Raw genomic sequence first — 15,843 nt, forward strand, 5'->3', positions numbered from 1 at the left:
CAGTGTGTTTGTTACTGGAGATTCTTGAGGTGGAAGCTTAGATTATTGATTTGAGACTTTCTTTCTGATAGTATTTTTTCAGTGCTATGAATTTTCCTCATGGTACTGCTTTAGCTGCATCCCGCATATTTTGGCATTTTGTATTTTCATTGCCTACAAATTCACAACAAGTTTTATAACAAACTTCCTTCCTTCTTGCCTTCCTCTACTTTCTGAATAATTTGATACATTAGCCAAATCTCCATTAAGGCCTCTTGTTCCTGGCACCTGTTGGAGTCAGTGGTACAGTCAGGCCCAGGGAGGGAGCGGCTTGCAAGGTGGTGGCCTACTGGGCCAGCACATTGTTTAAATAATGGTGGAGTGAGAAAATAAATGGCCAGATTGAGGCTAATGGGAACAGGTTTCTCACTGAGAGAAGAGGGTGACAAACATGAAAAGAGGAAAACACCAGAATGAGCCTACGTTGGATGGAATTTGAGGCTTTCGACAAGTAGAGATGAAACAAACGTGAACTTCCGTGTGTGCATACAAGTCTGTGCACACACAACTACACACTGACACATGTCCCAGCTCTGCCTATGAAAGAAATAGAGAGTGAGACACCCCGGCAGCACCAAGCACACCTGGCACCCGAATCTTGGTTTCTAAATGCCGTTTGTCACAAAAAGAATCCAGAGTTCTATGGATAAATGGCTGATTCCAGGGCTGGGGTTGAGGACCAGATAAGCCTGGAACGTCCTTTTGTGCCAACCAGCAAAGGCGCACTAATAAAAATGGCGAGGGGAGTCAAAAGGCCGGAGCTAGATACAGCTGGCCCTTACACCTGTGTCCCTTTGGCCAAATCTGAGACATGGGCCAAACAAGAACTAATCTGAACATCGAATTAATGAAAAGGATAGATTATGGTCCATTGAGTAAGACAGGAATTTGTGAAACCATACCAAATATAAATGAATAGAAAGAAGAGAGAATTCCTTGTTCTAGCAAAAAGAAAACGTATACATTTGGAGAGCTTGACGGAATTAGAACACAGCCGACATTCAGCACAGTGACACCTGACACAGGTGTGAGCATCGAGGGTGCTCAGACCAGCAGGTGAAATATGAGGCTATGTGTGCGGGGGTAGAAAATAATAAAGCAAACGTGGAACAATGTCAACAACTGGGGACTCTGGTCAAAGGGAATATGAGTTCTAACTTTAACTTTGCGATTCTCCCAAAAGTTCCCAATTTGAGATTAAAAAGTGTGCGGTCTACAACCCGGCCTTCAGTGTGGTTGTTAAACCCATGAACAACATTCTCAGAGATCGTTTCCACGTCAGCACGCAGAAATCGACTTCGTTCCTCCTCACGGCTGCACCACCCTCTATTCTGTCAAGTAGCTTCTCCGCTTCCCTAAGTCGGACTCGACAAGAGAACTACGTGTCCCTTCTCATAAAAAACAACAGTTACCAGCTGCTGACATCTGCACCGTTTCAGAAAGCAGCACATGTCGATCACTCTCTATTAACAGCCGCTTTCCACCCTTCTGGACACATCTCACAAGGACAGGCTCTTGGGGGGCTCTAGCCCAAACAACACAAGCCCCACACCTCCCCTGCCTGGCCCAGTGCTTGCTGGAGGGGTGGGGAGGGGCGAGGTCATGCAGGCCTACTTGTCCAGAAGAGTCAGCTCAAGGAAGGTGCTCACTGCTCCTTCTCTGTCCCTCCTCCTCTTCCCTCTCCTCCCCTCCCTCCTCCTCCCTCTTCCCTCTCCCTCCCCCGTCTCTGGAACAGGAGCTCCCAGGTGATGGCTTTACCCCTTCTGTGCTCTGTGCGTCCCCATATCTAGAACAGTGCCTGGCATGCAGTAGACACTCAATAAACGCTCCACATATCAGTGAGTGAACACACGGCATGAAGAAAGGGCTGCAAGGAGTGATCAGGGAGACCAGGCAGCCACAACCCCAAGGCCACACACTTGAACCACAGGGGGTCTGTAGGAATGACCCCCAGGAGGGCTCCCATCAAAACCAGCCTGACACAAGACTCTGGGCAGAAACCCATGGGTTTTCTGGAGCACTCCGTGAAGCAGAGGGAGAGCCCAGGGCAGCATGTAGGGTCATTCCTCTGCACTGCCCCGCACATCACCCACTCCCTTCGAGATTCCTGGAGGTTAATGTGCGGCTCAGACCCAAGAGCTTATGAGTGACTTCCAGAAACACAGGGCAGGGTCCTGACGACACCCAGCAGCCCCTTTCCCCAAGGTCATGGAAATCTCAAGCACTTGGATGCTCTGCCCAATCAGGAGAGAATACTGATGCTGGAGGGGGTTTCCATTTAACTCGAGCTCTCCTTTCTTAATGAAAATACTTTCCAGGCTTACTAAAGGCAGCCCACGTCATCTCAGAATGGCCCCGAGCCAGCACGGGCCAAGCCTACCCAGGACCTTGTGGCCAGCCCAGCCTCAAGGGACTCCACCGTCCCATCCAGGCGGGTACGGCCGGCCAACGCATCAGTTCCCCTGCTGAGGCACCTGTGGGGACACCTGACAATAGACAGAAACAATTCTGGTTGTCACAACGAGGGGGTGCTGCTGGCACCTAAGGGATAGAAGTCAGGGGCACTGCTCAACACCCTCTGGAACAAAGAATGAGCCGCTAATGACAGGCGTCAATAGTCCCGAGGTGCGGACACCTGCATAACACGCCTCACATCCTCCTCAACCCCTTCTTTATCCTACATCAAAGCCCCCAGCCGATCTGGCCCTGTCTGACCACCACTCCCACCACCCACTCTCTCCTCGAGCCCCATGCCCCAAACAGGCCACCCTGCCTGATGTGTCCCAGGAGCGCGCCTCCCTGGCACGTCCGTGTCTGCCCAGTCTACACGTCTGTGCAGACTCCCGGGGCGCACAGCTGGCTTGGGCGGACACCCCCTGATGCCACGGTCAAGGCGGACATGAGCCATCCTGGTTTCCCCAGGACCATCCTAAACCTCTCATTAACAAGGGTCTATGCCCGCAGCCCCGGCGGAGGGATCCTGGGGCACGGCGAGGGGCCTCGATGTGACCGCTGCAGACACCCAGCACGACAGCAGGCCCGTGCTCAGGGACCCAGTGCCCCCTTGCACAGAATCCTCCGCAGGAACAGCAAAGAGATGAGACGCCCACGTGAGAGCCGTTTCCACAGGGAGCCTGAGTCTCCCCACCCCGCAGCCAAACCCGAGTTTGGAACAAGGCGTCATTTCCAAATACTCTGCAAACCTCTCCCATCAGGTGCGTTTGCTCTTCTGCGAGTTGGCGGTGCAAACGTTTATCCTCCAAGAGGGCCTCGGAAACAATGCACGTCCACGACAGAGTCAGGAGTGAGGATCACAAATAGTCCAGACCAGCCCTGAACCTCCGCGGGGGGCGGGGGGGGGGGTGCGGGAGGGGCTCCGCCGAGCTTGACAAAGTTCAACATGCCTGTGCAAAGAGGCTGCTTTGGAAACACCTTTCCAGAAAGGAGTCCAGTGTACCTTCCTTTCACGGAAGGTGAATTGCAGACCTTCTCGTCTACAACGTCATCAAGCGGAGAAAAAGTAAACTGACTGCCTGCTCTCTGCGTGGGAGGCCGACCCTACGACCTTATCAAGGGCCTGCTGTGTCCGGCTTCTGGCTGGCTTTGGCCAATGGGAGCCCAACAGGAGATCAGGGGGAGGGCAGGGCGAGCTGTCAGGAGAGCCTCTGGGAAGGTCACCGCTCCATGTAAGTGGCTTCTCTCCAGGACTCTGTCCTTCTGGGCTCTGCCGTCCCCTTGTTCCTCCAGGCCTGAGGGGAGCCACGGCCACAGCCCCGCTGCGGCCACCAGTCCAGGGTCCCACACTAGCCCTCGTGGATGCCCCACACCCTATTTTAGGGATAAGCCCTGCTGGGACCATCCTGTTTGAGGGTTCCCTGCTTCCTGCCTGATAAAAAGGCCCAGGCGGATTCCCAGGCCCCCACGCCCCCTGCAGACTTGGGGAGGGTCAGTGGGGGCCAGGGGGTTCCCACGCAGGCAACGCAGAGCAGACCCGCCTGGGAGAAACAAGAGGGAGGGCGCGTGAACCAGAGCGAGGGGCGGGACTCTCCACCATTCTACCCTCCCTGACTGCCCTGAATTATTCAGATACATTGTCTTGTAAATGGAGCGCAGGTGAGGGGCCCGTGGCTGAGCCTCTCCGGAGACCTGTGGCCTGCAGGTGAGGCCTCACCGAGGACCACGGTCGGCAAGGACCACAAAACAAGAAGCCGGAGGGCAGAACAACCAGCCCCTAGGGTCCATTTTCTGGGTTGCCTTCACCCCTTATCCCGGGGGCGGTCTGCCTTGGGACGGGCAGCCCTCTCACCCCTGCAAACAAATGTGCCTACCCCTGGCCGTGGGCCACTCAGATCGTCGCTGCATCTGGAGAAGAGCCTCGGGCAGCGAGACAAAAAATATCCGCCCCCCGCGCCCCCCACTAGACAGAGGTGCATCATCTCTGCGAACACTTCCCCGACTGTGTGGCCGGCAAACCCCACAAAGGAGGCCTTAAGACAGAAGTGAAAACTGCTGGGTTCCCTCCATCGAATAACCTCGGGCAAGAGAGGAAACAGCTGAGCTCCAGGAAAGGAAAGGCCTAATCCTGGCGCTGAGGGTCTGGCTCAGCCGCGCATTGCTGCTGAAAGGCCGGCCTTGGGAACGGAAGGGGCGGGTTGCCGGGGACCCACCTCTGCGTGCCTCCTGGAGGGAGGCTCCTTCCTCCGGGACGTGCCGGGGGCCGCCTGGCTGTGGTGTTTACCAGCTGGCTGCCGGCAGGCAGGCCCCTGGTGGGTGCTCCCTATGTGCGGGTGGCGGCCAGGGATGGTGCAGTAGGGCACGGGCAGGGGCAGCCAAGTCAGCGGTCCCGACCCCGCCCAACTGTGACACACTGTTGTTTGGGCCATCGGCAGATTCCAGAACTCGCTACGCGCAGGCACTCTGATGGGGACGCCACGGCCGGCAAAGCCCCGCAGCCAAAAGCCTTCAGCCGGGTCTGGTGGGGGAGGTGTGTTCCCACACAGGCAGGAAAGAAAATGCACCAGGTGCGTGGTCTTTGCTCCCCTGACAGAAGCACGGGCTCTGGGGGGGGGGGTCCCCTCGGCCCACTCTGACCGGCTTGCACCCTTAGCTGGCGCTCAGCCCCCATGATCGCTGTTGGACGCAGGAAAGCTACCCAGAGGACATGAATGGAGAAGCCAGGGGGCGTGTCTCTGTCCACCTGTCTGTCCTGCTGGCTGGAGCAGATTCAAGCAGGCAGAAGGGTCCCTGGGCTCGGAGGGATCGTGCCCCGAGCTACGGGGACACAGAGGCCCACGGGGCACAGCCCCGTCCTCGGGGGCTCCTGACCCCCCGGGACACAGGGGCACAAGTCTCATTATCTGTGCCCAAGAGAAGGCTGCTGTCTCTCGCCCACCCTCGGTGGGAGGCGCCCTGGAGTTTCCCAGGAAAGAGAAAAGCGGCTTGCAAACGCTACAGCCATGGAAAGTGGGGTAGTTCTGATGAAAGCGCTTAACACCCTCTTTCCTTACAAGCCAGGAAACGGCAAAATAAAACGAAACCAAACTGCCCACACCTCCACAGCATCTCCTCCACCTTCCTGACTCTCGGGTTACATCCGGGTACGAACGGACAATCTTGGCTTTGGAGCTGTGTTTGGCCTGCAATTTTAGCCACCGGAGCCACCGGCAATGACCCGAGCCAAAGCAGCAGCAACGAATAAACTCTTTCCACGTCTCCCTCCACTGCAGGGGGACCTCTGGGGGTCCCCGAGTCTCCCCGACCCCAGCACAGGGCTTGGGGACACTTACACAGACCCTCAACAAACACTTCCTAAAGAACTTTTTCAGCCAGTATAATTTCGGAGTATAAATGACTTCAGACAGGGGCGCCTGGGTGGCTCAGTCGGTGAAGTGTCCGACTTCGGCTCAGGTCACGGTCTCGCGGTCCGTGAGTTGGAGCCCCGCGTCGGGCTCTGTGCTGATGGCTCAGAGCCTGGAGCCTGCTTCTGATTCTGTGTCTCCCTCTCTCTCTGACCCTCCCCCGTTCATGCTCTGTTTCTCTCTGTCCCAAAAAAATAAATAAACGTTAAAAAAAAAAATTAAAACAATAAATGAATGAATGAATGAATGAATGAATGAATGAATGACTTCAGACAGAAGAGCTGCTGGGGCCCGGCCACTGGTCGCCCAGGCCGGCGGGAAGCGGTGTGTGTGGGGGGGAGGGGGGGCACCCCGTCCTACCTTGTTGTAATATTGCACCTGCACCGAGTGCCAGCGCCCGTCACTCACGCCCCCCGGGACCTGCGGGGTCACCGTTGTGGTAGCCTCACCTGCGGGTGGGGGAGTCCAGAGAGAGCACAGGTTAGCGGGCCACAGACGAGACAGCCTGGATCGACGTTCTCTGCCAACAGCGTGGGTGACGACGTGCTTCACGGCTCTTTAAATAGTTCCAATCTACAGATCAGATGCCCAACGGTTCCCCAACGTCTGGAACCCCGAGCCGGGCCTTCCGTCTTTTCGGCATCATAAATAACACCCCCATGAACACCTTCGTGCGTTCCGCATTTCCCCCCACAGGACAGATCCCCAACAGGACCAGGGCACGGGCAGGGAGCACACTTAAAGGTGCTGCAAAGGACGAGGGTAGTTTCAAGCGACAGAGTGCCCGTGAAGGGCTCAGAGAGCGGCTCCTTCCTGGGGAGGAGGCCCCACCTGCTGAGAAGGTGAGCTGCACCTGTTCGCCCACAATCTCCAGGGCGATGAAGTCGTGCTTCTCATTGAAGCGGCCATTATAGAGCAGCAGGGCGTTCCTCTCTTGGGTGGCAAACCTGTGGGGCCAAGCAGAAGCACGTCACAGGACGAATGGCCCCGCACCGAGGGGCCGCAGACGGCCTGGGGTAGGGGAACGACGCGGCACGCCCAGCCGGCAGAGGGCGAGAGCGTGGGGACCAACTCGGGAAAGACTCTCGTCCCCGGGAAACTCATTTTTCTCATCAGGAGTCGGCGACCCATAAAACCTGCTTGGCGATGTTCTTTTCTGGGAGTAGCAAAGCAGATACCACAGAGGAATCTGGTTTCCACGGCCGGGAGGACAGGAAAAGAGGACATCTGAACCTTGTCCTAGGAGGACGACGCAGCCACTGCACCAGTTAGAGGCGTGTGAACAGAAACACGTGTGGTGCAGGGGCGCCTGGGGGGCTCAGGTGGGTGTCCGACTTTGGCTCGGGTCATGATCTCACGGGTGGGGAGTTCGAGCCCCGTGTCGGGCTCTGTGCTGACAGCCCGGAGCCTGGAGCCTGCTTCTGATTCTGTGCCTCCCTCTCTCTCTGCACCTCCCCTGCTTCCATTCTCTCTCTCTCTCAAAAATAAATAAACTTTAAAAAAAGAAGAAGAAAAAAAAAAGAAACACGTGCGGTGCATGTTCTGTTACTGGAAACGTCCCTGTGCACGTTCCTCAAGGCAATACCACCCACGCAGGGAGGCTGGTGGTGATGACTGCCTCAGGGCCTTTGTCCCTAGTCTCCACCGCCATTTCCCTGCGCTCCCAAACACTACCCCCTCCCTGCCCCAGGGCCTTTGCACTTGCTGTCCGCCCCCCAACAACCTTCCCTGGCTCCGCAGATCTCTCAGGAGACACTGACTGCACTTTCTGTAAACTTCATTCCATCTACATGGTGCCCCCGCCCGCTCAAATCTATCACATCACTTAGTCTATTTCTGAAGTTATGCTGTTTATTTATTTGGGTGTAAGAGCTATGATCTTTAAGGGAAGGAACTGACTCTCACTCACTACTGCATCCTGAAGCCCCAAACAGGATCTGGTCCATATAAGCACTTAATAACGACGTGCTAATAAACAAACGAACGGATGAAAGCATGATTGGAAACCAGAGGGGTGAAACTGAACAGACCTGCCCGACTTCAAGCATCTGAAGAGTTAGAAACCACTTATTTGGGGCCGCCTGGGTGGCTCAGTTGGCTAGGCATCCAACCGTTGGTTTCGGCTCAGGTCATGATCTCATGGCTTTGTGGGTTCGAGCCCCACTTGGGATTCTCTCCCTCTCTCCCTGCCCCTCCCCCACTTGCACTGTCTCTGTCTCTCAAAATAAATAAACATTAAAAAAAAAAAAAGCCCACGTATGTCAACAAGACGTAAACATTCTCAGAGATCTTTCAGCCAACCCCGGGGTCCCAAGAAGGCCAGCTCGACCAGACCTGGGGCACCTCCCGACACCCTGGTTACAGAGAACCTAGAACGTCTCCTACAGGAACCTGGGAACTGTTTCCTGAGCGAGCTCGATGTCTGTCTCACCGGAGATTAAGTGGGGGAAATTATTTCCTTTGATTCAAGGTTGGATTATCTGTTTTCAAGCAGCAAGAGTGTCGGACCCTGCCTCGGGCATCTGACCTCAGCCTTTCCTTTGAGCTCCTTAAAACAAACAGGTCCCGTCCACATCTCGACCTCCCCCTCTGTTTACAACATCAGCAAGATCCAATGACACGGTAGAGAAACCCCCCCGCACAGCAAAGGGGATGCTTTCGGTCTGGGGGGAAACAGGCAGAAGAAGGGCACGGATTACGGACAAGACGGAGACTCCTGGGTCACGCCTAATCCTTGCCGGGCAGGCGGCTCTGCCGTGGGTTTCTCCTTGGACCGAGGTGGGAGTCGGTACGAGGTGTTCGCGTCCAACGGCCCTGCATGCCCCCCGCCGCCCCGAGCTGGCACCCAGAGGTCTCCCGCTGGACACAGAGCCCTAACAAGAGACCCAGGGCCAAGGGGAAGGTCTGGACAGGGCAAGACAAGGAGGAAAGACCAGAAACAGAGACGGAGACGCGGCGAGGGGCCGGGGAAGAGGCCAAGAACACAGGATGGGGGGGCAGGGGGTGGAGGACGAGGAGGAAGGCGCCCCACTCCACCTTTCCCACTGGGTGTCCACCCCCGAAGCACGGCCCCCAGAGCGTAGCTGCTTTTCTGCTCAAGTTCTGGGAGGACGTCTCGGGATTTTTGCTTCCGAAGTCATTCCCTAAAAAACTCCTCACTGATTCAGCGGCGCCCTGACGCCCTGGCCGTGGCCACGCGTACGGCAAACTGCCCATAAGTTGCTGCAAACGGAATCGGCTAAAGACACCAAATCTGACAAGCAAGAGGACATCAATCACATCACGTTACCCGGACATTAATCAAATGCTTCATTTCTCAGATTCTCCCCGAGTCTGGAGCCAACAGACTTCCTCTGTCGGTTTCCGGGCCTGCCCGCCTCCGGCACCGGCATTTCTGGTCCCCTTTCAGCTCAGCCTCCGACAGGGACCCCCTCCCCGCAGCTCACTCGCTGCCGGTGGTCGCGGCACAGCACGTGACTGAGGGCCATGGCTGCGCGGACGACAAAGTCACAAGCCCCCAACCACCGTGCGTCACAGGCCAGGGATAACACGTGCTAGGAGACCCAAAATGCCTTTGATCGGGAGGGCAGACGCCCACAGGAGCATGTTTTAAACATCAAGCCACACGGGGCACAGAGTGGCTGGGGACCCCACGGCAGAGCCCCAGTTTGGAAGGCTGTGCCCCCATGGTGGGCCTTCTGGGTGCAGGTCTTACGGGCTGAGGACAGAGAGCCGGCATCCCGAGCGGGCAGAGAGCCAGGATCCAGGGCCCGGCACCCAGGGCCCAGCTCGGCAGTCGGCGTTGAGGGCCAGCTGCCCCAGACACTTCCTCTGCGCCCCCAAGCCTTCAGGCCACGCCCCAGGGAGGGACCCTCATCGGCCTTTCTACAGAATGTGGTGGAACCATGGCCCAAATAAAACAGGCAACAGCCTCAGAACTATGGGACTCCAAGTGACCCAAGCCTCGAAACCGCCTTTATAGTCAAAGGAAAACAGCCACCCAGGCCTGGAGGGCCAAGCGGAGCCCCATGTCCTGCCTCCCCAGAGCACGGTGGTGACAGGCGTGGCTCTCCGGGAGCTTGAGAGCAGGGAGTGGCAGCCAGCGACCCTGCGCAGTGATTTAAAGGTTTCAAAGAGGGAGGGTACCCACCCTGGAGACTTCAGGATGATAAACAAGCTGAAATCAGGACAAAAATCAGGATCAGGAAGTCGGGCCTGAGTTCCCACCCCCGACCAATGAGCTTGGGTGGAGAACCAGTTTAGGGGGAGAAGGTCCCAGCCACAGTGCAGAAAACCCACTGATAACTCAAGCCACGTGTGGCAGGGGGCAGGCCCAACGGGACTCAGGCTGACTCCGGCCAAGCTGACGAATCCAGTGCCGTCACACCAGCTCACCAGGGAGAGAGGAGGAGGCCAAACAGGGGACAGGAGGACGAGGGCTCAAGGGGCTCGTAGGATGCGACAGGGTGAGAGGCGGGGGCAGAGGCCAAGGTGGGCCCTGAGCCGAAGGCAGCTCTGAAGAGAGAGGGGCTCCCGGGGGAGAGGTCGGGGAGCCTGAACCACATGTCCGGCGTCCCAGGCCTCCAGAGCTGGCTTTGCCCAGGATCTCCACATGATCGGGGGGCCTTTCCCAGCATGCATTTCTAGAGTCCCTCCCACTGGACTTGAAGATCCCTAAGGATGTGTCTAAAGTCTTTCTGATTCACCCGTTGCCCAGAGCATCTCTGGCATAACAGGTGCTCAACAAGCATGAGCTGAAGCAAACTGAGGGCGCCGGCCCCAACCACGCTCACCGCTGGAAACGCACCGTGCGGCCCTCGAGACGGCACAGGCCGGCTCCCAGCTCCCGCCCACAGGCCTGGCCTGCCCTGTGCCCACTGTGCTCACAGTCTTTCCCCCGAAGCAGCCAGCCCACACTCCCGGCTGCACCGGGCTCCACTGGGCTGGAGCCACGGTGGCACATGCCTGGCCACTCACCACAAAGACCAGGCCTCACAGCCGACTCTTCTGGGCTGCAGCTCCCACCAGCGCCCCCCAGGGCCTGTCGGCTGCACTGCACCCCTCGCCTGGTGGTGGGGGGAGGGCAGGACCCCCGGAGAGGAGCCCATCTTCAAAGGGCAGCCGGCAGGAAGCAGATGTCTGCTCCAAGGGCACAGGTGCCACGTCCCCACCAGGAGGCCACCCTAAGGGTCCCCAACAGGGGCACAAACGACCACACATAAAATACACCCCACTTCTCCTGCAGAAACGTACGCAGAAATAAAGGAGCACCCGCACCCTCAACACAGGCGAGGCCACAGGCGGCTGCCCTCGGCTGCCCAGCTCTCGGACCCAAGCTGAGTCGACCCGGCGCCCGGCCGGCCGGCCCCCGTGCCCCCCACCTCTGGGCGCCAGGGCCGCCCCAGTGTTGTCGGCAAGGGAGCGGGACGAGAAGAGCGAGGGCAGGCTTCCGGCCGGGCTCCCCCCCCCCGCCCCCCCCCCGCTGCTGGTGTCCTGAAATTCTGCCCTTAGGACCAAAGGGCCCCCGGACGCCACCCCGCTGTCCCCTGGAGACGGCTGCTGCAGCACCAGGCGCTCTCCCGCAGGGCGCACGGGACGCACTCACGCGAGGGAGACGGTGAAGTGGAAGCGCTGTCTCAGGCCTCGGAAGGTGACGAAGGACCGGGGCGGGAAGCTCCTGGTGGTCACCTCGCAGTAGGGCCGCTCGAACTCGCCGGGGGGGCACACGCAGTGGAAGCCGCCGATGAGCAGGTTCACGCATGTGCCCCCGTTCTTGCACACGCCGTTGGCGCAGCGGCCGGAGCGCGAGTTCACCTCGCAGTGCTCTCCTGCGGGACGAGACGGGCGGGGAGAGGTCATCCTGCGGCCCCGGAACCCGACCCGCGCGCGGCCATCTCCGTGCAGCGCGTAGACACCGCAGGGCCCGGGGCCTTCCGAGGACCGCGTCGCAGTCGTCCCGCGTGGTGGCACCCCGCTCCCGGGGGGCGATCCCAGGGCAGTTCCCCGGAAACACCCCAGGGGGCTCCTCCACAGAGGTCCCATCCCTGCCCCAGCCCTGCCGGGGTCCCCACGCTCGGGGGACAGAGGAACGTGCAGGGGTGAACGCTACACCCCGCTAGCCCAGCAGGGCCTTCTCTTCTGCAAGAATCATCCAGACATGATGAGAATAAGGGGGGGGGGGGCCGGGCCCCCTCCCACAACCGTGCCCGTTGCAACAGCTGCGCAGTCAGAACAGAGGGGGCGACCGGGCTGCACGCAGGGAGCACGCTGGGCCCAGGGTCACCACCTCGGGAGGCCTCCCGCCCCACGCGCCCCCTCGCACTGCCCCGAGAGCGTGGCCGACGCCGGACCCCCGGTGTGTCTGTAATCCCGCCTGGCCCCCTTGCCAGCCTGGAGCTCGCCAAGGGCAGGCGCCACTGTGTCCCCACATCCTGCCGTGGTGACAGCAGGGTCCCGGAGGCTTCCCCAGAGAGACTGCCTCTGCTCCAGAGGCCTGTCAGACCCCGCCGGCGGGGAGGGTCCCCGCGCTCGCCAACAGGGGGGACACGCTCTGGGAGGCTGGGGTGGATCCCGAGCTGGCAGCCGGCAGCGGTCTGCCGGGACGATTGATGCTCGCTCCAGGGACGGGGAGGTGGCCCAACCCCACGGCCCAGCCTGCCTCTGCCACACACAGGGAGCCACCAGCACCCCGCCAAGACCTGTGGACGGACAGGAGCTTCTAAAGAGCAGACACTCACTCCCCAGCTCCCGCCAACATTCTTTGCAAGTTACTGATTTTCATTTCATTTCATTTCATTTATTTTTTAAGTAGGCCCCATGCCCACCACGGAGCCCACCATGGGGCTTGAACTCACAACCCTGAGATCAAGACCTGAGCTGAGATCAAGAGTGGGACGCGTAACCGACTGAGCCACCCAGACGCCCCCACCAGTTACTGACCTTAAATGAGCGCCTTTTCAAAGAGATGTTTATTTCTTTATTTTTCAAAGAGAGCACGTGCGTGCAAGCAGGGGAGAGGCAGAGACAGAGAGGGGGCGAGAGAACCCAAGCAGGCTCTGTGCTGTGAGCGCAGAGCCTGATGCGGGGATCGATCTCACAGACCTCGGCTCATGACCTGGACCAGTATCAACAGTCAGATGCTTAACTGGCTGAGTTACCCACGTGCCACTAAACGAACACCTTTCAAAATGAACGTATGACATTCACATCTGCACCCCTGCCCCCCTCCCCCATATCACTGTACAAAAACACGTCAGAGCAGTAAAAGCCCTCAGCGGTCTCCTGCACGCCCTCAGGAATGAATCACTTTCTTTGGAGTCCTTTCCTGTCAGTGCACCTGCTTCCGCCCCTCGTTACTGGCTGCACAGAATTCCACTAGAGGACCCATCAAAGCTTCAGTCACTAACGTTCCTTACTCTATTATTGATGGCGTGTATGTAGCTTATAGCTTCTTCTATTGCAAATCACTTTCAATATACGCCTGTGCTGGGGTTTTGTAATGTTTATTTATTTTTGAGAGAGTGAGAGTAGGGGAGGGACAGAGAGAGAGGGAGACGCAGAATCCGAAGCAGGCTCCAGGCTCCGAGCTGTTCGCACAGAGCCCGATGCGGGACTCGAACCCACAGATCGCGAGATCATGACCTGAGCCAAAGTCGGATGCTCAACCGACTGAGCCACCCAGGCGCCCCCAGGATCTCTTTGCATTTTATTGACAATGTGCATTTGCTGTCCCTGGAGCCACCCGGTAATTCCTGTGCATGTTTTCCTATCAGCTCCTCACAAACGAAGGAAATCAACTCTCCTCTGTCATTTCTGTGGCCGCTCCCTCCTGGCTTGAGGTTTACATACTTGCAGCCACACAGAGATGTCGTATTTGCAAACAGTCATGTCCATCCATTTTCCCTTAGTGATGCCCGTGCTCTTAGATTAGTACAAGACCAGTACGAAGGGATGTGAATCACACAACTCCAGAGACGTCTAATAGGAGGGGCTGTGGTGCAGGAGCAGTGGCCTTCAAGCGACAGCAGCTTCCTGGAGCCCAGGAGTCACTGGGCTGACTGACAAAATACCCGCAGACCGTGTGGCTTCAAACAACAGACATTCATTGCTCAGGGTTCTAGAGGCTGTAAGTCCACGGTCAAGGTGCTGGCCACCCCAGCGCCTGGTGAGAGCCCGTCCCAGGGAGCCCACTGTGCTCACGTGCGTGCAGAGCAAGCTCTCTGGTGTGTCTTCTCGCGAGGATGCTAATCCTGTGTGGCTGGGGGTCAGGGCTTCCACCCGTGAGTCTGGGGGGGGGGGGGGGACACGAGTCAGCCCACAGCAGGCACATGCAAGATCGCTGAGAATGTGAACGGACTGCAGGGTGATGTTAGGATCTCATCAATCTTGAACAAGGAAAATGAGGTGCTGTTGAGAGTGGGTGTTACGGTGGAGCCCGAGCCCCGGTGTGCTGGGTGCTGATGGCTCACACCAGACTCTGCACCCGGACCCCCCCCCAAGCCAGGAAGCCGCCCTTGCTGGGGCAGCCCACACCCTGTGGCTGGTCAGTGAGTAGCTGGAGGGTCTGGTGCCCTGGCCCAGAGCTGGCCGTCTCCGGAGGTGGGGACACGGTCAGCAGAGGACTCTGTTGCTCCTCTCTGGCCCGTCCTGCGCCCCCGACCCCCAGGCGCAGCTCCTGAGAACGCAGATCGTGGGCACTCAGAGTGTTCCTGGAGGCCGAGCTCTGACGGTGAGGATTCTAGAGCGCGATCGCTGACCAGCGTAAGAAAACCCTTTCAGCCACCCGAGGGGGTGCTTCCAAGAAGCTCACTTTTGAGGCACAGGCCAAACTGACCTGCGGTCAGCATCGCAAACCAGTGGTGCTCCCAAACACTCTGGGCTTTCCCTCCCCCTCCCCCACGTAGCCCCAGTCGCAACGCCTAAAAAGTACGATTTGCTCCAGGCTGAGCCCCTTCGAAAACGGGGGGCGGGGCGGCTTGAAATCGCAGACTTCCTAACTAAAGTCCAGGACCGTGAAGGGGCCAGCAGGCCAGTGACCCCCCAGGGCCAGGCCAGAAGCCCCGGCCAGCCCACCCATCTGTTCTCCCGGGCAGGGGCTGACTCCAGGGTCGCGTTGGCAGAGAGGCTTGGTTCGCACCCGCTCAGAAGTAAGAGGAAAAGGACAGGAGCCCACGGACCCGCCTGGACCCCCTCGAGCTCCACCCTCCATGGAAACTGCTGGCCCCAGCTGGCTGGGGGGCTACCAGGGTGCCCCGCCCGCCACAGCACTGGGCTCGGCCACCGTGCGGCTTATGCTAGCGCGCGCACACACACACACACACACACACACACACACACACACACACTCTCACAGGTGTGCTGATTTATACAGCTGTGCACACACGTGCCCTCACACATACGCCTGTGCACTCACACCCTCCCCCACCCACACTCACACCCTCACACTCGCGACCCAGTGCTCCTGGGCTCCTCCAGGTGAACAGCCCGCGGGCTTCTTAAATTCCCTGCCTTCCTTTTCAATGCTTAGCTTAACGTGTGTTTGTCCTCCACACACTTCAAACTCTCTAATCTCTGCTTGAAAAACGTGTATGACATGTGGGAGTGTTTGCTCCCCGAGTTCCAGCTTGGCATGTCGGTGGCCAAGTACAGAGTATTCTGGAACGGAGCCGCAGCGAGGGGACAGGGCGGGGGAGTGCTCCCCAAACCGTGACAGCAAACAAAGGGAGGCCCCGCTAGGCCCTTCCCACAGCGCTCCGCCCCAAGGCGTTCCAGAACCAGCGTCGCGGGCTTGGGTCCAGGTGTTCCTGCGCACACCCCCCCCCCCCGCCCCCGCCAGCCTTCCGAGGCCCCCAGCCCAGCCCTTGCCTGCACGCTGGCCTGCAGACGTCCTCCCCGGGCCTGCCTCCGCGGCCCAGAGACAGGAGGCCGCGCGCCCAGCCGGAGAGCT

At 58.7% G+C, this 15,843-nt stretch overlaps 1 protein-coding gene across 1 annotated transcript in view; it reads right to left on the minus strand.

Moving 5' to 3' along the window:
- The window catches only part of CELSR1 (cadherin EGF LAG seven-pass G-type receptor 1), a 135,968-nt gene that overhangs the window by 54,448 nt on the left and 65,677 nt on the right, over positions 1-15,843 (minus strand). Inside the window, exons 3-5 of the mRNA XM_030320940.1 lie at positions 11,503-11,725; positions 6,729-6,844; positions 6,258-6,346 (exon numbers count right to left, since the gene is read on the minus strand). Coding sequence (XP_030176800.1) covers positions 6,258-6,346; positions 6,729-6,844; positions 11,503-11,725 — 428 coding nt within the window. The remainder of the gene's footprint in view (positions 1-6,257; positions 6,347-6,728; positions 6,845-11,502; positions 11,726-15,843) is intronic.

Source organism: Lynx canadensis, chromosome B4 (genome assembly GCF_007474595.2).
Source record: "Lynx canadensis isolate LIC74 chromosome B4, mLynCan4.pri.v2, whole genome shotgun sequence".
NCBI classification, from domain to species: domain Eukaryota; kingdom Metazoa; phylum Chordata; class Mammalia; order Carnivora; family Felidae; genus Lynx; species Lynx canadensis.